Below are 22,533 nucleotides of genomic sequence, written 5' to 3'. Positions count from 1 at the left end.
TCAGGCACTGCGGTAGGCGCCTTAGGGGCCGGCAGGACCCTGACCCCAAGATGGCGGCGCCCAGTGAAGTGGACGCGGCTTCCTCCGGCGAAGGCGATGGCGGGGGCAGCAGCTTTGGATCGTGGTTGGACGAACGGTTGGAGGCGCTGGGAGTGGACCGAGCCGTTTACGGCGCATACATCCTGGGAGTTCTGCAGGAGGAGGAGGAAGAAGAGAAGCTGGATGCTCTGCAGGGTATCCTCTCTGCTTTCCTGGTAAGAAGCCCAAACTCACTCCTTTATCCTGTTGCCAGCCCCTGTCAGTACTTTGTAACTCCTTATCCGATGTCCCAGAGGATTAGTCATCTCTTCTGGGAGAGGAGTACTCTTCTAAGCTGTGGGGCCGCGGCAGAAGAGGGTTGCCCCCCATCTAGGGTTTTGGGAAGCCGGAAGGTTGCAGGTGCATCAAGAGGAATGGCTTTCCCTTATTACTGAGAACAAGGCCCTCCCTGATGCTTGTGGGTGAGTATACTTCCGAAGGCGTTGAAATGTCTAACGTTTTATCTTAAACGTCTAACGACCAATTTCATTCCCATCCTTTGACATTGTTCAGAAGGGGGAATAAAGTGCACTGAGATGTCTGTGCCCTTTAAGAGGCAGTACTCAGGGCTGTCTCATGACAAAAGCCTGCGGGAAGTAGCCTCTCGATTCCTACTTTGGAGGTAGAAGTTCAAAAAAGGTAAACTTGCGGTAGAGGTGTTTTCATACCTAGGCAGAACTGAAGCAACATTACGCTTTATCCTTTATAGTATTTAGAAGTGCAGTAATTGTTGTGTGCATGGGGGCAGGGGTGGGGAAGTAGGTGTAGGAATAAGAGAGACCAGAGTTTTAAAGAAGAGAGATGAACTTGGGACTGTTTCTTAAAGGCAGATTCAAGAATTCAAAAATGTGTTCTTTCAGCTGTGTCACCAAATTGTCCACTTTTCCTGATCATTTCTGCTGCCTTCTATCTCCACTAACACGTGTCGAACGGGTAGTTTTTTGATTGGGCACATGGTTGAAATATAACACTAGTGCTGCTGTCCCAAGACTTCCTGGCAGGGGACCCCTTTTAGGCCCAGAGGCTGCTGTGGTGAGATTGACCTATATTTGAGAAAGCTTTAACACAGCTTGTGATGCAGCTCATAACTTAAGTGGAAATGCAACACAGTGGATTAAATTATTTTCTTAAATCCTGACATTGCCAGTTGTAGGGGAAAGAGCAGGAGGCAAGCAATGTAGGTTAGTTTTTATTTCCAGCTGGGAGATTTCTAAGAACTCTATGAAGAAGAAGTTGAGGTAACTTGGGTACCCACTGGTACCAGCTCCTTGACGTGTTTTTTTCATGCTGTCATTATTTGGAGCTGTATGTCTACTGATAAAGGCAGGCAGGCATGATTTTGCCTTCGATTATAATAGTCTCTTGGCATGAAAGTGATAAACCTTGGAGAATACCGAGTTGAGCATATTGGCCAAGAAAGATTTCACAGACGAGGGTTTTGACACAGGCAACAGGTTTTTGCCCCAAAAGAATGAGGAAGACTTCCTCATTGGTGGGAATCCTTGAGTTGGTGGGAATCCTTTCCCCTGAAGCTTGGCAGAATGAAGTGGGTGTTCTTGACCTAACAGGTATGGATTCTAGGACTCACACACAGGATTACTTCTGTGTTTAGAGCCTCAGAAGAGAAACATACTCTTCTGTGGCTCCCAAACCCTCCCCTTGATTTCTTCTCATCACTAGCAGGGAGAGGTGTGCTTTCTGCATAGGCTTTGTTCAGATTGAGGGCTCTCTTAAGAATTAATTGGTCTCCTTTTTCAACTAGGAAGAAGATTCCCTCCTTAACATCTGCAAGGAGATTGTGGAGCGATGGTCAGAAACTCAAAGTGTTGTCACCAAAGTGAAAAAAGAAGGTAGAGTTGGAGTTTTGATGTCTAACCTCCATTGCCTTTTCCAACAACCTTTACAGTGGTCAGGGAGAGAGTTTTTAGTTTTCCCTGTCGATATTCATTTTCCCTATGATAATTTAAACTGGCAAACACCCAGCAGCCTACTTTAACTTCTTAACTGAATATTGGTTTCCTTTTCCCTTTCTCTACTTTTCCACTTCGGCTGACCACAATCATCTTCACTGTGGTTTTTCTTTTTTCTTTTTCATCCTCTTTCCACTGCTCCTTATAGATTTGCATTACAGATATGGGTGGGAGTCAAATATATTTTCCCACCTCCTACCTTTTTCTTATTCTCATTTCATAATACAAATTATGATTGGTCTTTTGCTTTATTTAGCTGAAACCTTCACCCTTTAAAATGAAAGAGGAGTGAACATACCATCAGGATGCAGAAAACTCAAATCATGAAAGCCAAACTTTAGTAGAATGTATTCTAAACTATTTACACCAGTAGTTCTCAGTCTTGGCTATACATTAGAATCACTGATGTACTTTTAAAAATGCCAGTGTCTGGGCCACACCATAGGCCAATTATATAAACATCTTTGGGGTTAAGGCCCAGGTATTGATATTTTTTTAAAAGCAACCCCCCGGATGATTCTAATATGCAGCCAAGCACAAGAACCACTATTTGACACCATTGCCTTCTTTCTTGGAGAATGGAGAACTTAATAGTTGATTTTCTTTAGAATAATCTAAGGTTTCAACATGGAAGGGACCAGCTTATGTTGATTCTACATTCTTTCTTAGGTTTCTGGGTTGAGAGGAGAGAAAGTTCCATGTTTGGAGGCTTAGTTTCCTACAGTTCTAATGCAGTGCTTTTCGACCCTCCTTCCCCCCTTTTTTTTTCTTTTTAAAGCATCAAAACTTCAATTTGTAAAACAAGTAAAAGCAGGGCTGCTCTGGTTGAAGACATACAAGACCTAAAGCCTGGCCTGCATGGCCTTCCTTGCCTTTCTCATTGGCTCTCGAGGCACCTCCTTTGAACCCCAGGGCTCTAAGGAGTCAGCAGATGCCATTGCTTTTATTTCAAGCACTGCTTGGTTGGACTAGTGATTTGGTGAGCTTGTTTTTTCTCAAATACAACCTTATTGTCCCTCCTTCCCCTCCCACCACCTCCCAGATGAGGTACAGGCCATTGCCACCCTAATTGAGAAACAGGCACAGATTGTGGTGAAGCCCAGGATGGTGTCAGAAGAGGAGAAGCAGAGAAAAGCTGCCCTCCTGGCCCAGTATGCTGATGTGACAGATGAAGAGGAATATCCTTTTCAGAGTCTCGGCACCATCCCGAGCCTCAAGCCAGAAGCGTTTGCTGGTTTGTAGTGAGCTTTGGAAGATTGCCATTCCCCCTCCGTAGCTTAATGTTCTCCTCTAGAGTGGCAGCGATCTGTGGCCCTTCATGGGTATAAGAAATGACGTTGGAATAGTTGATACTGGATTTATATTTTTCAACACATAATCAGAACGTTCTTAAAAATTTAAGTGTAAAACAATGCCTTAGTAATAGACCATTAACTATAAGTGAGACTGGACTCCCGAGCAACACCAGCATAAATCTGGAATTTGAGTTGGGTCTGTGTAAAAAGAAAAGTGTCGCCGGTAGGAACAGGTTTGGTTTCCTGTGACTTTGACGTTTGTTTAGGAAATGCTTAGTTTACCGAACTCACTCGAATGGAATGGACATCGTCGCAGAAGTATCAGCTCTCTCATCACTAGTTTAGGAGAGAATTCTTAGGCTCTTTTGGGCCAAGTTCTCTTCTGGTTTTTCCTCATGATTTTTCTTGCCAGGGTTGGCAGAGTGATGGTTCCGATTACAAAATCTCATTTCTTGGGCTAGAAAAGAGTGTTTTAAGCAGTGGTTTTCTGGGAGACTTGCTAAAACACAGATTGCTGGCCTCTAACTCACAGAGTTTCTGATTCAGTAGGTTGAGCGAGGCCTAAGAATGTGCATTTCTAACAGGGAGTTCTGGGAACCACGTTTTGAGAAGCACTGTTTTAGAGGTCATCTCACCATCTCCTGGTTTTCAGGTAATGTGGCAGCCCACCTAAACCAGCTGAAGTTTCTTTTCAGCCTCCAAGAGGTAAGGATCTCACAGAAGCTCTGAACAATCTTCCCCAAGTTGAGACTTCTAAAAATGACTCTCCTGGGTTTATTACCACACCCCTGACACTGCCTTTCTGTTCATTGTGCTTGTCCTACCTATCAGTTTATTGAATGTTTTCAGATGTTGGGTTGGGATGTGCTAACCTTTGTTTTCCATCTGACTTTCCTTAACATCACTTACTGAAGCAGATGAGAAGGATGATTCAGGTGCCACCACAGTGAACACTGGTTCTGACAAATGTATCCTTCTCTGTGTCCATCCCCATGTGTTTCTCCATAGAATCCTCTTGAGGATGTTTTTATTTTGCTGTCATTGCTGGGGGCTCCTTTTATCTCCAGGAACTCAGGTCAGGCCAGTATTGTAAGCCCCATTTCTAAGACAGCCCTAAATGGTCAATTTATCAAGAACTTTCCCCAAAGAAAACATGTTAACATGTAATGTGAAGGGTTTAGTTTAGAGGAAGGATTTCTAAGGGGAAATAAGAATCTGTGCTCTCTGTGTATAGTCCTGGGTTTCCCAGCACTGCGTAAGCAATTAAAATAATATTGATGTTTTGGTCTTTGTCCTCAAAAACTTTTTAATTTGTTGGAAAGAGAACACAAACACCAACTATTTTTAAGCTAAAACTATGGACAGATCGAAACATATATGCTAAGCAAAGTCGCTTATGAGAAGCTCCCTAGAAAAAGTGGATTTAGAAATCCACCTTCATAAAAATGAGAGTATAGTGGATTATCAGAGGTGGGGGGTAGTTATTTTAGGGAGACTTGTTTATTTTTAAAGCACTGAAGCAAAAATAAGTTATATTTTAAGAATAGAAAGGAGCTTGTCTGATAGTAACTGGTTATGTTTTTAAAGTCAAGAAATGAGGGGTAAAGTTTTTGGCTGGGTATTTTCTAACTGGCTAAACTTATATCTTTTATAAATTCACAGTTTGTGATTATTAGAACATGGTTTTCACTTAAGTTTTGGTGGTCTAGGAAAAAAAATTGATAGAGTTCAATAATGTTAAACAACTTATTTTACTTTCAGGCATTTTAACTGTGCCAATTACATAAAAATTTGCCACTTATATTAATATTCTATTAACTAAAACTAGCTTAGGTACTCCAACAATATTCTGCCATTGGATGGTATAAGTACTTATTCTAGAATAAAATTTGATTTTCATTAAATATTTAGATTTAGATAAGTCTGAATGAGATTTTTATCCTGACGGTTAATTTTAAACTTTTGTAATGGTAGTTTTAAGATTTTCCATTAGCCAAAAATAAACATAAGGATTTTTTTTTTTTTTTACTAGGAATAGGTAGAGAGTATTCAAGACTCGGTATGTAGAGAGAGGACAGCATGAGGAAAAAGCAGTAGCTGAAACCTGTGTGGTCTCTACTCAGATCCCTTAACTCACTGTAGCTCTGTTTCGAAACACCAACGTGGAAGATGTCCTCAATGCCCGAAAACTGGAGCGAGACTCACTTCGGGATGAGTCCCAAAGGAAGAAGGAACAGGACAAGCTGCAGAGGGAGAGGGACAAACTAGCCAAGCAGGAGCGCAAGGAAAAAGAAAAGAAAAGGACACAACGAGGGGAGCGGAAGCGATAACCTTGGTCCATTCTATTCTTTCTCTTCATGAACTGATCCAAGGGAGAACTGGTTGTGCACATATATATTTAAGAAAAGTGAGAGAACATTGCAGAGTGGTTTCCTAAGGCATTTACACTTTTGTTTACATGGTCAAAAGGAAAATCACAAACACTTCTAATTACATAATGTGCCATGTCTCTGTGGTGTGGGTAATCAAATTATTGTAGTAGATATCTGTTCCAAAGATCTGGAATGGGGGCCGCCTTTATATTTTAGTACTGAAGTCTTGCACTCCTTTTGGCCACTTTCAAAAGTCTTCCCTCACCTTGGATAAACAGCAGGAATATTCAGAAAGCTGACAGTTACAGTTTTTATCTTGAAGGAGAATCATGGCCATTCCTTCCCTGAGATGAAATGTGGGAATGTAAATTGCTTCAGAAGTAATATTCACCCTTAAATGTATTGTTTTATGGCTGAAATAGAAAGTTAATGAAGAGCCCTATCTGGGTCCAGATTTTATGTCACATTGCAACAGACTAGGAAAATGAGAAATTATTTGATGGATGTTCGAGATTTGAGAATGTTTTTTAAAAAAAAGTTCAGCCTATCAGAGGAAAAGAAATATCTTTATTTTTCCTCACCTAGGTTGTGATTTTAAGGATGTGTAAGTATTGCGTGCAAGGATATTATTGTTAGCTAGATTCATTTTTTTGTAATCATGAATCCTCAATTGCTAGTAGAGATTTTAATCTTGATTTACCCTCAAACAAATGAGTTGAAAGACCTGATAATTACGGGTTTAGAGAAACTGGAGGAACCTCCCTTTTTAAGAAACACTGGAAAGCTCTGCTAACACAAAACATATTTAATAGTGTGCATAGTAGGTGCTCAACAGGTTAACTGAGTGAGTGGGAAGATTGCTTGGGAGGGTCAAAAGTGAGGAGGAACTCTCCATTTCTACTTTTGACATTCGTCAGATTTAATTTTAAATAAGGCCTCTCTCTCCTTCAGACAGCAGACTGTCAAGAAGCCTGAAGAGAGCAATTTTTCTGACAAGACAAAGTAGACATTTTTATACCAGGGGTCAGCAAATTACTGCCTGTAAGATAAATCTGGCTCAGTATGTTTTTTATGGTGCAAACTAACAGTGGATTTTAAAGGATTGATTGTTAAAGAAAGGATGTGACAGAGACCTTATGTGGCTTGTAAAGCCTAAAATACTGTCTGGCCCTTCAAAGTTTGCTGACCTGTTTTATTTCATTAACTATGAGATTAACACAAAATTTTACCTTTATGCAGAAGGTAAAAAGCACGGTTAAGGAAAAGATGTTACCTCTATACACTCCTATAACCGTGACATTGCAAAAATTAAAAAAAAAAATAACCACCTTTTTAAAAAAATAAACTTTATTTAAATCAGTGTCTTCTGATTTATTCTAATTCTTTCCAGCTACCCATGAAAATGAATTATGTGGATAGTTGCTTAGGAATGTGTTGAATTTTACTTTCTGCTTTGTTTTGATTAGCTCTAATAATCTTGTCTACTAGTAGAACCTTTTCCTGAAATCTATAAATTCTCTGCCTTAGTTTTCCTTTCCGTGAGGTTAGGTATTAGATCATAAAGATTACCTTGTTTTTTGGAACGTTAGTAAATTGGCTTTGAAGTCCTTTGAAGGACTGTTGGAGTCTTAGTCCCTTACATAGCAGTAGCAGTAAACTGTGGCTCCAGATTGTGTATGAGAGAGCCTATCTTAATTTAGTAACCACTTATTTTGAATTTTTGGTTTGTGTTCACCTTGATTTGGGTCTCTGAAGCAGAGTCAGATTATATCCATGGACTCTTGAAAGGCACTTGTCTCAGTCTGCTTTAAAAGTAGTCAATTCTTTCTTCTGAGACTCTATTAATATATGTTACCACAGTTAAGTGTACACTTGAATTAATGTTTAAACAGGAAAAAAGCATCAGCTCAGGCTTTGAGTGAGGTTATTCACTTAACTCAAGAGTTTATTAATCCTTTATATCTAAAATGTTCAATATTGCAAAGGGCAAATTTTAAACAACCGTATCATCTATGGTATGAGTGACACTTCAGCCAAATTTGGGATTTCAGTCGTAACATTAATTCCCAATCCTTTAAAACTTTATAGTAGCAGATTATTTAAGTGGGAAAGACATTGATATGATTCAAGGTAATTTCAACCATCAGATTCTTTTGGATTAGAAATGATGGGAACATCAGTATCAGTTTGACTACAAATCTTGTGTGATGTTAATTTTATAATGCTTTCATATGTAATTCAGAAATACAGTACGTAAGAACTATCTATTAGAGGGGTATACCATACATAGAAAGGGACAACCAACCAGTTTGAGAATTATCTACAGGGCGATGAAGTTAACAGAATTTCAAAGAACTTTTGTTTGTTAATGGACCAGTGTTTCATTTTTGACCACTCTCATGTAAAAGCTTCCCCAGAATTTTTATCCTGGTTTGCCTGGATTAGCATAAAGGCAGAGCAAAAATTTCATCTTTGAAGGAAGTAAGGTTAGATCTAAAGATATCTGCATGGCATTGGTTTATTACTTATGTGGTAATAGTAATGAAATTGAAAACTTAGCACCAGTGCTTATTAGTTAAATGAAACTGGTTTTCTGACATGAGTGACTCTTAAGGTTAGAAACTAATATAAACATAAAAAATTGAAACCAAATATTTTCAACAAAGTAATTTATTTTTTTCCTGAGAGACTAAATTTAGTACAATATTTGTTTTCATAACATCCAACATGTCTTATGTCAAACTTAACCACTTTCTATGCAGCGACTGTGGTGGAGTGATCTATTTTATTTGACTACCTACCGTCAATGTAATTCATTTGGGTAGTTTTAAAGCATATCAGTGATCAAAATGTTTCTCCCTACAGTTACTCCTGCATTCTCAATCAGTTTCTTCCGCACATCATCTAAAGAAAATTTATGTGGTGTGATTACACTCTTTTTTTTTAAATACCAGGATTTCTAAAACTAGGTAAAACACCAACATTTTAAACATCAGTGTTTCTAGTTAAGGATAGTTCAATTAAATTTCATCAGTACATTATATTATAATTTAACTCATGCTAGAAATGTTACAACCCAAGATCTTCTGAGTCACATAATACCAACATTTCATATTAATGAATAAATTACTTGGGTTCCATACAAAGATATTAAGTGATGAGAAACAGAAAAAGCCAAGCTTTCTAGAGCTCTTTTTAAAAAATACAGAAGCAAACTAATGAACACAACTACACAAAATATACACTAACCAATTGCAAACTAAACTAGTTAAAGATTAACCTTAAAAAATACATTTTAGAACTTCGTGATACCCTCATAAAAGGCAGCAAACTAAGGGTATTAAAACAATAGTCATTATTTTAGTTACTGTGCATCAAGTCTAAAAGATTCAGATAAAGGAAATGTTTTGTTTTGATTAATTTAAATACTTTAAAACTGTATTTAATAATTGATAGTATAATTAAATTTTAAGAATATACACAAATGATTTGAGCAGGTTTTATATTCAGTAACTTGCATGGTTTTTACACTGGCACTTTTATCACTAATTTAGGAGAATCAGATGCATTTCCCTCCATATACTTAGGCACTAAGATTTCAAATTTATAAATATGGTAGTATTTTAAATATTAAAATTTTACATGAATATTGGGTTAGCTTTGTTTTCCTTTGTTTCCTAGGTATTATCCAGTTTTGCAAGGAAAACACTTTTATATCACAATCAAAACTTGGTTACTAGACTGTAGCCATAATTGGGTTACAGTCATTTAGATTCATTATTTGGAATTACACTTACTAAGGCAGACCTACATGAAACTTATCTTCTAGAAGAATTTCACATTTGCATTTACCTGCACTGCAGAATGAGTTTAAGCAATATTTTAGCTGTTAGGAAATATTTACTTAAACTTATCTTTGACTACTTGGAACTCCTACAGTAGTCAACTTGACTTCTGACTTCACTTTATATCTGATTCATTCCAAATATAAGATTTTTAAATAGAAGTTAGACTTCATTAAGGTTTTAACTTTAAATCTGAAAGAAAATTAATGTACTGAAATATTCAAGTTTGACGAGTTCATTAAAATTTTTTAGCATGTCTTGATACATTTACTTATCAGCTTTTTATTCTTCCTGCTGGCATTTCCTTAATGTTTGTTTGCGTCACCTCTCTGGTTCATTGGATTGCTACTATTTATACTTTCATGGACTTTATCTTCACAGTTTACTATATCTTGTAAAGCCTTTTCCACATCTGTTTGGCCAGCTGTACTGGCTGTTTTTGGCAAGGTCATCTGCAGTGCACACCACAGGGTAGTGCGTGCTTTCCGGGTAGCCACACACATCTCTTTAATTGCTGAAGCAAGGGCAAAAACATCTGTAAAAGAAACATTCAAGGCCAGTTCACATTAGATACCATTTAACCCTTTTCCCTGTTTTGAAAAAGTGCAGCTTGCTGCCAGCCTTAATTTAAGTAACCCTTAACTCTTAAAGCCCAATGTTATGCTACTAAATGATCAAACATTATTTTTATAAAAAGATGGGTACTGACTGACCTAACCAAAATACTTAATATTTAAAAAGTTGATACTTAATTTCTGACTTGTATGACGACTATGCTTTGGGTAGAACAGACTTTGACAGAGTTATTATAATTAAATTGATATTTTGTTAGTTAGATCAAGGTACTTTTGGAGTAGGTTATATGGGCATCACTTACCAATTTATTCTTTAGATAAGTGTAAATTTTAGAACGCCAACCTTTTAACCTTAGAATCTGATTTTATTAACATTCAAACTATGTCACCGCCTTATCAAAATAATATGCATTAATATTTATACCTCTGTCATCTTGGCATCTAGGAACACCTTGCCTTTGCCTATTTGAAGCATTAACAATTTCATCCTTTCTACGTGACTGTACAATGTGAATGGACTCCAAGTGTCTATCAAGAGCAGTAGAGATATTGGCATGAAGGGGAGAGCTTCGAAGACGTTCCATTTTGCCTAGTAAAGTCACAACCTAAACGGGAAACAAAGATGGAGTCAGTCTTTTGTACCTATTTGTATATGTTAATTCTAAAAGTGTTCAGGTAGTCAATTAATGGAAATAAGCAACAATGAAAAAAGCCAAACATTCCCATGTCACTAACATAAGTGCAAATGTAAGATTGGACACAGTTTTTGGCAAAGAATAGCCTGCAAACAGAATGTTATTAGGAGAGATTATAATCTAAAGGAAAGAAAATTAAGCTAAAAGGGAAAAGTCCTAGACTGATTAATCCTGAGCTCAGCAAGTCCTTTCTGAGCCTCCAATGTTCTCTTTTTGGCAATCAAATATTCAAGTAATAATACTGACCTAGTGGTAGTTTTAAGGAATCCATAATCCAGAAAATACTGATTTAAATTTGGGTTGAAATAAATTCTATAATTATTAGAACTGCTAAGAAAAATTATGAAGTCTCTCAATGTTCTGGTTAATTAAGCTTTAAGAAGGGCACTGATAGATCAGTAAGGGGTGTATGTTTCATAGTTGTATATACCTAACTTGTTTCAAATTCTAACCTTGGAAAGTGTAAGGAAAGAGAACTTTTTGAATAACTGCCTTGAGAACGAAATGATTTAAAATTCATATAAGCACTTAGTGTTCAGTGATTGGAGAGAGTAGAAAAATACCCCTCCAGAGGCTAAAGGCATCTAAATGAATGCCTCTGCCCTCACGCTCATGTCAAGTTTCTTTAGATTAAGTATATACCAGTTCAGGCCCAGGAAGAAAACAAAAGTGTACAGGTATTAAATATTTTGCTCCCAACTGCACACACAACCAGCTAGATCCTTGAAGGGATAACAAAATACAAAAGAAAAACACATTAATAAGACAATCATTTTGAATAAGTGCTAAGTATAAAGAAAGAAATTTGCACTGGTGATTTCTGATAAAAAGATTTTTTTCAGAATTCTATAAAACTTGGAAACTAGAAAGTAGTACATGTGAAAATATTTTTGCCTTCTGTGAATTATTGATCTAATGCTGCTAAATATAAATAAAATAAAATTATTATAACATCTATAAACATAACTTTCTAAATTAATGTAACACATAACCAAAGCTGGTAAAAATATATTTCTTAACATCCAGTTTGCAATCCTTTGATTTTTTTGCCGAGAAATATATTACTAAGAAAAAGGAATTTAAATTTGGAACAGTTTTAAGAAAAAATAATAAAACATTGAAGTTTTTATTAACATAAAATCTAACTACAACCCATGTCAAAATCTGACTATAAATTTCATTGTACAAATTTACGAATTTGATAAAAATATCAACTGACCAAGGCTGAAAGCTAGGTAAAATCGATCTTTTCCACTGAAGTAGTTCACATCTATATTTTAAAGACAGCATGGAAAAAGTAAGAAATTGGTGTTCAATTAAATAGACTATGTTATGTTGATTTTCCTAATTCATAAAATGGCCTTTATTCAATCACAGAAACAACTTGTTTCACTGCATGCTTTTTCTCAGGAATTTTCATCAAATTTTATTTAGAAAACCAACTTTTTAAGAGAGGAAGATCAAAAAAGAATAATTTTTTATAGCTGATTAGAAAATTCTGAAATTATAAAAGAATAGGAATAATCATTCATTAAACCGATAAGTATATAGGTATGTATAATTTCATAAAATAGCCTTGTTTTGGAAAAGTAGTATATTACTTCAAATCAAATATAAAGAATCCTGATATTTGATGAAAAGTAATATATTGCTTTTCTAAAACAAGGCTATTTTATAAAATTATGCATACCTATATACTTACCGGTTTTTAATACACTGCTGTACATATTTAATGTTTGTTGAATAACTCAAATGAAATATAGTAACTCCCCATTAATTTACCGTCTTGTATAATAACAGCACAGCTTGCTCATCAAGCTAGAAAACAAATGTTTGTGACTAAGAAATGGGACTTTCTCTAAAAATAATAGTTAAAATGGTTTTGCTTAAAAAAAAAAAAATCTGTTGAGGATTAGCTCCACTACAAATTTGGGTTTGAAGAGGAACCATTTAAGTTACTAAACTGACTTTTTATAATGATTGAGGCTATTTTCCGTTCTCTAAATATTAATCGTAGTTTTAAGACCAAACATGGAAAATAATATATTTCAGAGAGTTACAGATAAATGTGATTTTAAAGTCCTTCGAAACTCTTAACTTGCTGAAATGTTTTAAAATTTTATCAAGCAATTTAAAAATCCACTATTGGAAGTTTTTACAGCTTACCCTGGCTTGTTCTCGAAGTTCATCCACAATTAAGCGATCAACTCTAGATGGGTTGGAAGTCAGCCTTGGAATTGGAGTATTGTTAGTACTGGATACTTTTTTCCCTGGGTAATTCTTGGCAAGGGCCAATTCAGTCTGTGAAAAATTATATAATTTTTATATGCTGAATTTTCCAAATATGATTCAATTGTGAATTATATATCTCATAGGCCTAAGCAATAAATTGAAAATTATTCCTTTAAATAAAAATTGTTTTAGTATCAAAAGACAGCAAATAAAAACTACAGTACCAGTGTTTTGTCATACTTAGTGCAAATAAAATACCTGAACACTCCAACAGCTTAATACTTTAAAAATTCAAAAAAATTAACTTTTAACCTATTAAGGAAAAAATCTACTTCATAGGCAAAATAAATGTTACTTAAGTAACAATTTTTTTAAACCCTAAGCTTTTTAGTCTTTAAGTCACCTAATTAATTCCTTATAATCATGGACTTAAATATTTCCCATCAGAGAAGAATTCAGCTTAGAAATAAGGCAAGTATTCAAACTACAGTAATGTAAACAAAATAAAGATAGGCACAGGAACATATTAAGTTACTTCTAAATGGATAGATTTGTGTTACCTTTTTTCTCTCCTTTTCTAATGCTCTCCATTGTTCATAGCACTCCTCTAGACGAATGTGAAGTTCACTAGCTGGTCCACTACGGGTTTTAATTGGTCTTTGAAATCCAAAAGTTGGCACGAAACCAGAAAAGGAATTATCACCATACATCATATCGTTAAAATAAGGGTATAAATGGCTTAAGTCATCATAAGAAAACAAATCATAGGAATCCAACAGTGGAACAACCGAATGGCCAAATGGGTGGGTGGATCTTAGGGGAAACCCATTTGAACCAAGTTGTTGAAAACTCTGATTATGCCTTAAATCTCCCATCATATAATTATTAGAAAAGCATGACGCCTGTGTACGATTCACACGGCTATTAATATTGTTATCTCCACTTCCCTGTCTGTGGCCATTAAAATGACCCTGTGCCTCCAACAGATCTTGGTATGTATTTTGCGATAAGCCATCTAAATGCTTTGGACCTTCCTCAGGATCATAATGTCCACTCTGGGGCTTAGCTTGAAAATTATGTTTTACATTTTCAATGATCCCATACTGCTGAGCTGAATAGTTTTCACAAAATCCATTTGGCTGCTTTATTTTTTTATCGGTAACTGATTCAAAGAGATTTTCTTCCGCAGTCTTTGTTAGTCCTTCCATATGATTGACAGATTGAATTCTTTCTGCACCATTATAATTGAAATCAAGACTAGAAAATGCTGAAGGGTTTTCTTGGCAATACTTCTGAAATAAATTGCTATTTGGGGTTAAATTCGTGGATAGTTGGGGAAAATCTGAAGAATGGTTAGAACCTTTTGAAGCTGCACTTAAATGACTATTTAATTTCATCAAGTTACCTTGATTTCGATAAGGAATGAGAGTGTTATTTTTTGTCTGGACAGTCATCCAAGTTGGTCTATTTAAGTTGATACCTCCTGAAGATGTTGAGTTTGATAATAAATTCACTGATTTAAAATACTCAGAATTTGGGGGTTCAGGTTTAGCAAACGGCTTTTCTGTGACATTAGCAAAATCATTATTAGTTGGACAAGCTGTATGAGGTTTTAGTCCATATTCTGATTTTAACCCAAAATCAGCAGTGAATGCTGCTTCCTTTGCGAACTGTTTTTCTGTCAGGTGTGGTGTAGTTTTTGGAAATGTGAAATTCTGCTGGTCAGGTATTGTCTCCTCCATTTTTTTCTGATTTGCTGGTTTAACCTGAAATAGCTTTGTGTAGGTGTCTGCTTCTACAGTTGGTGTTTCAGGTGTGCCATTGGCTAATTTTTTACCATCTTGGACAATAAAATTCGAACACTTATTAAGCTTAGCCTTATTAGGATGAGCATATTCTGGGTATCTGCAATAATCTGCATTTTCATTGTATCTATTAAATTGGGAAAGAAACATCTCTGCCCTTTTTTGCTGTAATGGTGCTTCAAGACTCTTAACACACATTTTCTCCCTTCCATAAGGGTAAGTATCAACTCCTGATTCTTTCATGATGTCAGACAGGCCAGCTTGTGGTGTAAAACAGTTTTTGATAAATGGATATTCTTGGAATGTTGTCTTAGCTGTATCATTTGTCTGAATATTGTAACAGTTAGAATGATCACTTCGTAAAGGGTACATCCATTGTTCTTCAAGGTCTAAACCAGTAAATCCATGATAAAGTTCATCTATTTTTTGTTGTGGTGTGAGATTACTATTATGCAGGTATTGCTTTTCCACAGCTGACATAGATTCACCACTATAAAAAGCTTGCTGAGAGATGGCTGTATCTATTGGCCTTTTGGTTTCTGTTAAGAGGTCATGGTGATCTGCAAATCTGCTTGTGTTCATTGGCCAAACTGACTTTAAATTGGAGGAGCAGGTCCTAGAACAAGTAAATATATTTAATTACAACTTAGGTTTTTAAAGACTTTATATGTCCTCAATGGAGAAAGTAGGAAAGGTTTTCAAAAATATTTATCTTGCCCCACCTCGCCATTCTCTAATCCTTTTCAACTTTGCCTTATAAGCTACCATTACATCCAAATAATTCTGTCACTTGAAATGTGCTATATACTATATAAACAAGTATTTAATCTTAATATGTTTTCACTATACTTTCCCAAGAGGCATTAACAAAGACCTAAAGCTGATGACTACATGGTCTTACATAAATTTTTTATCTTTAGTAAGCAGAAAACAAATTTTTCCTTTAATTAGGTTATTAAAGAAAAGTATTGTTGACCACAAATGAAAGAAAGATGTATTTTGCTGAAACTATTATTGAAATTAAAATATTTTAATTGGTTACATGTATGCTGCATACTTCCCTATTTATGAAATAGGGCATTTGGGTAATATGGCTTTCATACCCAAATAAAACAATTAAAGCATATTTAAAAGATTTTTACCAAATGAATAAAATCCATATGGTTTTCCACAAAGCAGCAATGATAGTTTTATTCTTTGGGATATATGTACAAAAGCTCCTTGGAATTTATACTCTCTAAGCCAAACTTTAGCTCATGAACTCAAGGGAAATAGCTCTGAATTATGTAAGAATAATTTTCCAAATGAAAGTTCTTAGTAGCAAATTAAACCTTAGACCGAAACTTTACATTGTATGGCAAGGACTTCAGCAACATCATGTCTCGTAAACAAATATCTGAATTAAGATGATCTTTTATTAAGTAAATATAAAGGTTAATAAATAGGGTAATCTAGTATATTTGAATTTAAAGGGTTACCATATACTATATAGCTTATATAATATACTAACCCATCAGCAAAATACGGCTGTGACTTATCTTGTTCTTCCAAAATATTAGACACAAGTCCATATAAGTCTGTTTCACTGCCATAGTCATTTCTTTCTGTTTGAATCCTAAAAATAAATAATTACATGAAAATTGTTTTACTCACACTGATATACAATATACTGATTTCTATTTCCAGACTTATTCTACCATTATTTTTCTATAAAATATTTGGATTGAATCTATATAATCATTTCAAATAGGGAACAAGAACTCAAGAATAATTTCAACTTTACCATACTGCCTATGCTACATAAATATTTCTCCTTCATTTCATATTCTATGCCTAGTTCACAATGTATGCTTACCTCTTATTTCTCCAAAACACATGATATTCATTTTTTGTGACCAAAATATAAATCTGTGACCCATGATTCTTGGTACTTTGGCTGTTCCTTAAAGCATGTCCGGTTCTATTATACATCATTCCCTCAACAGTTGCTCAGTTTTTTTTAAATTTGTGATTTGAAAACCACATGAACCTGTTGCTCTATTTTTGTGTCTCTTATCACTAAACGTTGGATTAAAAAGTGAAATGTGATATGGTCATCCTAGATACCACAGCAGTATTACAGTTGTTCCTTAAATGTAACACATTTGGGGCTATCCCTAAATCCTTGCCAACGAGGTGACTGGAGTTCCATGTGCCTGAAATTCTACCTGGTGACTAACACTATCTAAGTAATACAAAATGTAAAAACCACAAGGAGATGGAAAATTGGTGCCTTTTTATATCCTGTGGATTTGGGATAATTTGTTCCTAGAAGTAGTATGTTATTTAAAATTTTATCTTCTTGTTTTCTTATATTTTATTTGTAACATTTCATAGAGTTAGGACATTTTAGAAAAAATATATCTGCATAACAAACATTTCATTGATCTTCATAACTAGGAAGGGCCGAGTATTAGTAATCACTCAGCCACTGAATGATCATTAGGTATTAAGAAACTTGTATTTTGCAAGGGTATATGATTTGCCAAACTTTATACTTGCTAAACAAATGGTCTGCCTACAAGTCTAATGCTTTTTCCACTCGATGATGTTATTTCACAAATATTCAATATAAAGTTTTTCTGCATAATAACGTATTAGTATATATCTAAAAATATATTCAACGTAATATTTACTAAACTATTGGTAGTTGTTACTGGAAGGTAGGGAGGCACTGTTAAGGTGGACTTCTGCTTTCCTTTATATATATCAGTAGAGTCTTAATTTTTCAATGAACACATATCAACTTAGAAAATATTTTTGGTTTTTTGTGGAATTATATATTACAGTCTAATAAAATCACTTATTTTCTAGTTTACTGAAAATTTAAAAATTTCAGCAATTTTAAAAGATTTAAAAAATAATTATTTCCTGCTTAAACTAAAGATGTATCAGCCTCCAACAACTGCTCCCTTATATATAATTACATATAATTTAAAAAAGGTAGATATCACTCCCTTAGGTTTCTCTTTGCAACAGCTGTCATAATATCCTATCCTTCCTCTTTTCAGTCTCATTATTCTTGTAGTGCCTGGCAAGTCATCATCGTCATCATTATTGTAAGATCTATAAAAGCAGGGGTAGTATTTGTCATGTTAATGCTAATATCCTCAGAGGAGAGAATCCGATATAGAGTAGGCCCTTATTATTTGTGGAATTGAATAGAAAAATAAAAGTCTCATATGTTTGATAAAAACCTGTTTACTGTGTACTTGTGAAAGAAAAAAACTACTGAAAATTTAGAATTGGATGAAAAAAGATTTAAAAACTAATTCATTTATGTATCTTTCAAAAGAGGAACTTAAGGTTTACTCATTAAGGGTTGCCGCTAATGAATAAGTAATAAGCTAAAAAATATATATAAATAACTGCGCAGCACTGCGTTTCCTAAAAGTTTGATAAACATAAAATTATGCCATAACATAAAAATTTTAAAACATTAAAAAAGTGCTGATATAGGGATCAAAGAGCTAATACAACTGGGTTCCCATGTAATCCAAGTTAAAAACATTTCATTTAGCTTGAGAAATATAATTTATTAATTTACCTGTTCTTTACATTGATCTGAGAATTACAGGGCTGCTTAATATCATCTCCATAAGTAGACCATGGTGCATAGAAAAGTGAAGAATCTACAGAACTTGAATATTCTGTTAATGAAGAAAGTGGAGTATAGGTCTGCCTTAAGTCAACATTGTCTTCATTCTGTAAATTTAAAGAAATGTTTGTATATCAGACACATCAAAACTACATTTATTTTAGAATATTAGTGACATAATAAGAAATAAGAGAAAATAACACATGCGTAAGAGTTGGGAGACAAAATCAAATCTAAACTTAGCCACTTAAGCTTACTTTATACTAGGGGTTGGTAAATTTTTTTGTAAAGGGCCAGATAATAAGTATTTTAAGGTTTACTGGCTGTTTAAGGTCTCTGTTGAAACTCTTCAACTCTACTGTTGTAACACCAAAGTAACCATAGACAATATGTAAACAAATGGACATGGCTGTATTCCAATAAAATTTTGTTTACAAAAACAGGCTCTTGGCAGATCTAGCCCCTGGAGCATACTTGTTGCTTATCCCTAGTATAAATCACAATTATTGCAGTTTTAATTTTTTGAACAGATGAGCATAATGTGGACACTAGCCACGTTATTTTTAATAAATCATTTACAAAACTCAGTCTTAATGCCCCTAATCTGTTAAACAACAAAAAAGTTAACACATATTCATATAGAATTTCAAAGAAGTTCCATATACCTTATTTTATTCAGTCAACCTTGTGACATAGATATTCTATTTTAAAAATGAGAAAACAGGCTACAAGTTACTGAGCCAATAGGTTACAAAATTAGAACCCAAACTCAAGGCCTTCTTACTCCTACTCTGGGATCTTTTAAAATAGTATTCTTAATTTTCAGTCTCATTTCTATTTCCAAGAGATTGTAAAAATGAGATGATATAGAAAATGTTTTGATCTTGTTAGAACTTTTAAAGATATTACTACTACAATTAGAAGAAAAATACCAGTTCATTTTTCTTTTTATTGTGAACATTTCTATGATGAACTTTGAGTAAATAAGGTAAAAAGTTTGACTTTTAAGATTTTTAATGTATTATTTAAAATTCTGCCTCCTTCCAAAAAGGATTGAGGTGCAGTGAAAATAGTTCAAAATACTTAAAATAGTAGTATGAATTTAATAAACAATAAAAAAGATTAAACATTTAGATGTATTTTATTCTAAGATGCTTCTTTAAAGAAGTCAAAGTATAGGTTCATTATTTTTAACCTAACACATGTAATAACTGTAAATATCTACACATAACAGTAGAAATGATATTTTCTTATAAATACAGAAGAGATATAGCCTGGCTAAAAAAAATTCTAATTAGGCTTTTATTATTTTAATTAAAATTTACATAGAGAAGATATATTTAGATCACAGTATCCCCAAATTTTTGTTCTTATACATAACTGAAAAACATTTTAAACATACGACACTGAGTTTATATCAATATAAAATACCTTCCAATTATCCATCTTGAATAACCTCAAATATTTTATGACCATCTGGTTATCATGACTTTAAAACTTACACATTATAATTTTTATTTATAGCTTGTAATGTCAGAGGCTGGGAAACTGAGGCACAGAAGAAATTTTGCTAATAGTGCCACTAAAAACTACCTTTCCAAATGTTAGTAACTTAGAAAGGATTTTATCTTTAGAACCTTTCATAATTTTATTCTTTTAGTTCTTAAGTATTTATCATAGACCCACCTTAACTCTTTTAGGTGTGAAGTATCCAAAGTGACATAAATAACTTCATCTTTTTTAAATAGTTGCTTAAACAAAAGGAGCATTTTCAGATTAAAATACTTTTAAAAGGTTAGTTTAAGTTTCATTTTCTGTGGTGGATTCAAACATAATTATAAATATCTGGAACCTTTTCAGTTAAAACATTTGTGGAAATTAAATATGCAAATGGTTGGGGTTGGCATATTAATTTAGGTAACTGCAAAATGTATCACTTATATCCTTGATATACTTAAAATAACTGAAATTAACTTGAAGTAAATTTTAGTAGCGATGTTAACATTATAGAGAGCAGTGGAATGCTGGTCTTGGCAGTGAAAAACACCTGGATTTCACCTGGGCTGTTGTCACTTAGGGCACGAATCAAGCTCTGAGCCTCAGTTTCTCAATCTGCACAGTGGGTATAATACAAGAATGTAGTGTGGATTAAATAATTTATTTCAGGATAGTGTTATAATTCAAAGTATAACAATATCAATATCGATGTCCTGGTTAAATAATTTCAAATGAAAATGACTAACATTACTAAGACTAATTTAATATGACTAACAAAATTAAGTGTATTAAGATAAAAGGTAGCATGAAATGTAAGACATTGTTAAAGCCAGAGAATAAAAGAGTGACAAAAATTTCAACTTTAAATTATGAGAAGTATGTTTGTATGGACTTAAATGCTTGAAGGAAAAAATATTTTTAAGGTCTTACTAAGCAAATATGAATTTTCGTACATATCTGGCATCATGTGATGCTGAGAACAAGATGAAAACAATCAGTGAAAAACCTTATTCCTTGTTTTAAAGCAAAGTATGTATTCTATAAACTCGGTATTTAAAATGTTAACAGCTTTCTGGTCCTAAATTTGGAGCAATTTAAACATCTATGCGAATCGCTCGGGTAAATGGATCTGATTCAGAATAAATCCTCTAACACAGGGGAGAGTTGATTAATGCACCTGCGATTTGTAGCAATCATAGAAGGAAGTGGAGCCGGTCAACATCACGCTATTGAACACATCCGTTAATCTGCTGGCGTCGGCACTGAGGTTCCAACAGCGATTCGCACCTCCACGGAACGCTACCTTGGGCTGCACCAACAGGAATAAGAAACCAGAGAGAGACATCAGGCAGAGCGAAGCCACAGCTAAAACGGCTGTTCACGTCGACTGTTCGCCTAACCCTATTCGGAATCCCCGCGGAAGACACTAATTTCGGGTCCGCGCTTGCGTCCCAGGATTCCCTCCCTGCTCTCCGGCGGTCTGCAGATCCTCCCAGAGGCGCCGCCCCCGTCCTCCCGGATAGGCCTACGCCGCAGGCTACAGCCTCGGGGCCGCCGCGGCCCGACGTGTAGGGAGGCGCAGGCGGCAGCTGGGGCGTCGCGACCCCACCAAAGCCTTGGCTGGTCGATACATTCAGCCCGCACCGCGAACCTCCTGCCCCAGCCGGTCGCCCCGTCTCTCCGCCCGTCCGGGCGGCGCGGCCTGGGAGCCCCGTCGGGTCTCCTCACCCGCGACCTGCCCTCTCCTGCCCGGCCGCGGGCTCCTCAGAGAACAGCGTCTAAGGACGCACCCACTCCTTAGCTTCTCCTCACCGTCGCCATCCTTCAAGACAGGCCACCACCCCAGACCCTGACCGTCCCCACCGGTTACCTCAAGTCCCTCCCTTATGCCTGGGGGGAGGTGAGGGAGCGGCCAAGGGTCTCCGCCTCTCACCTCCATGAGGCCCCCCCAGCCCCTCTGGGACTAGGTACAGTTCCTGGGGCACGGGGACGAGGGGGGCGTCGAGGCCCGGCTCCCTCAGCCCGTACCCCGCCGCTGCTGCCACCGCCGCCGCCGCCCCGGGCGCTGCCTGGAGCGGGTCTGTGTGTGGGGGGGGGGTCAGACCAGGGAAGGAAGGGCGGGGGAGAGAGGCCGTTACATTGCCAACCCCGGCACGCGACCCGGCACGGCCCCGCCCCGCCCCGCCCCCTCCTGTGAGGCCCGCCTCCCGCTTCGCACCCCCTCATTGGCCCGCTGCCCAGCCAATGGGCAACCGCCTCCAGGGCCTGTTACCCTCTAGAGACAGGGCCAAGAAGGGTCGGTTAGCGGCCCTCGCTCTCCCGCAGCTTCTGAGCCTTTCCCGCTCAAAGTAAACGTGTTCGGGATTGGTCCGGACTGGCAAGCACCAGCCCGATGATTGGCTAACAGGGCAGCCTGGGGGCGGGGCGTGGAGGGAGGGGAAGAAGCACGGGCCTACCCGGTGAGAGAAGTGATGGAGGTGGTTGGAAGATTTGAGAAATCGCTCAGCAACTGGCCAAACCTATTCATTGCGC

At 36.2% G+C, this 22,533-nt stretch overlaps 2 protein-coding genes across 11 annotated transcripts; one reads left to right on the top strand and one right to left on the bottom strand.

The window, feature by feature from the left end:
- Window position 1: 1 nt before the first annotated feature.
- On the top strand, window positions 2–7,075 carry CCDC43 (coiled-coil domain containing 43). Of its 9 annotated transcripts, none has more exons than XM_039846722.1 (6): window positions 2–254; window positions 1,841–1,928; window positions 3,091–3,282; window positions 3,928–3,995; window positions 4,352–4,418; window positions 5,376–5,505. In XM_039846722.1, exons 1-6 carry the CDS (start codon window positions 51–53, stop codon window positions 5,408–5,410), a joined length of 654 nt encoding a protein of 217 aa, XP_039702656.1. In that variant the 5' UTR covers window positions 2–50; the 3' UTR covers window positions 5,411–5,505. The 9 variants fall into 9 exon arrangements, with proteins under 9 accessions (XP_039702656.1, XP_039702654.1, XP_039702653.1 ...); XM_039846723.1 differs by lacking the exon at window positions 3,928–3,995 and adding an exon at window positions 3,996–4,048 and having other exon boundaries at window positions 3–254; window positions 5,376–5,498; XM_039846720.1 differs by lacking the exons at window positions 3,928–3,995; window positions 5,376–5,505 and adding an exon at window positions 3,996–4,048 and having other exon boundaries at window positions 4,352–4,740.
- Window positions 7,076–8,367: 1,292 nt separating this feature from the next.
- MEIOC (meiosis specific with coiled-coil domain) lies at window positions 8,368–22,133 on the bottom strand. 2 transcript variants are annotated; one of them, XM_039846714.1, is made up of 8 exons: window positions 21,872–22,133; window positions 21,179–21,310; window positions 18,454–18,611; window positions 16,378–16,482; window positions 13,623–15,483; window positions 12,997–13,131; window positions 10,560–10,740; window positions 8,368–10,095 (listed from the first exon to the last, which is right to left on the bottom strand). In XM_039846714.1, the coding sequence occupies exons 1-8, from the start codon at window positions 21,938–21,940 to the stop codon at window positions 9,866–9,868; spliced, it is 2,871 nt and encodes a 956-aa protein (XP_039702648.1). In that variant the 5' UTR covers window positions 21,941–22,133; the 3' UTR covers window positions 8,368–9,865. The 2 variants fall into 2 exon arrangements, with proteins under 2 accessions (XP_039702648.1, XP_039702649.1); XM_039846715.1 differs by having other exon boundaries at window positions 21,935–22,133.
- Between the last annotated feature and the right edge of the window lie 400 nt (window positions 22,134–22,533).

Source organism: Pteropus medius, unplaced genomic scaffold (genome assembly GCF_902729225.1).
Source record: "Pteropus medius unplaced genomic scaffold, Ma_sr-lr_union100, whole genome shotgun sequence".
In the NCBI taxonomy this organism is placed as follows: Eukaryota; Metazoa; Chordata; class Mammalia; order Chiroptera; family Pteropodidae; genus Pteropus; species Pteropus medius.
Note: the sequence above shows the minus strand (reverse complement) of the source record. Positions and strands in the feature narration are given on the sequence as shown.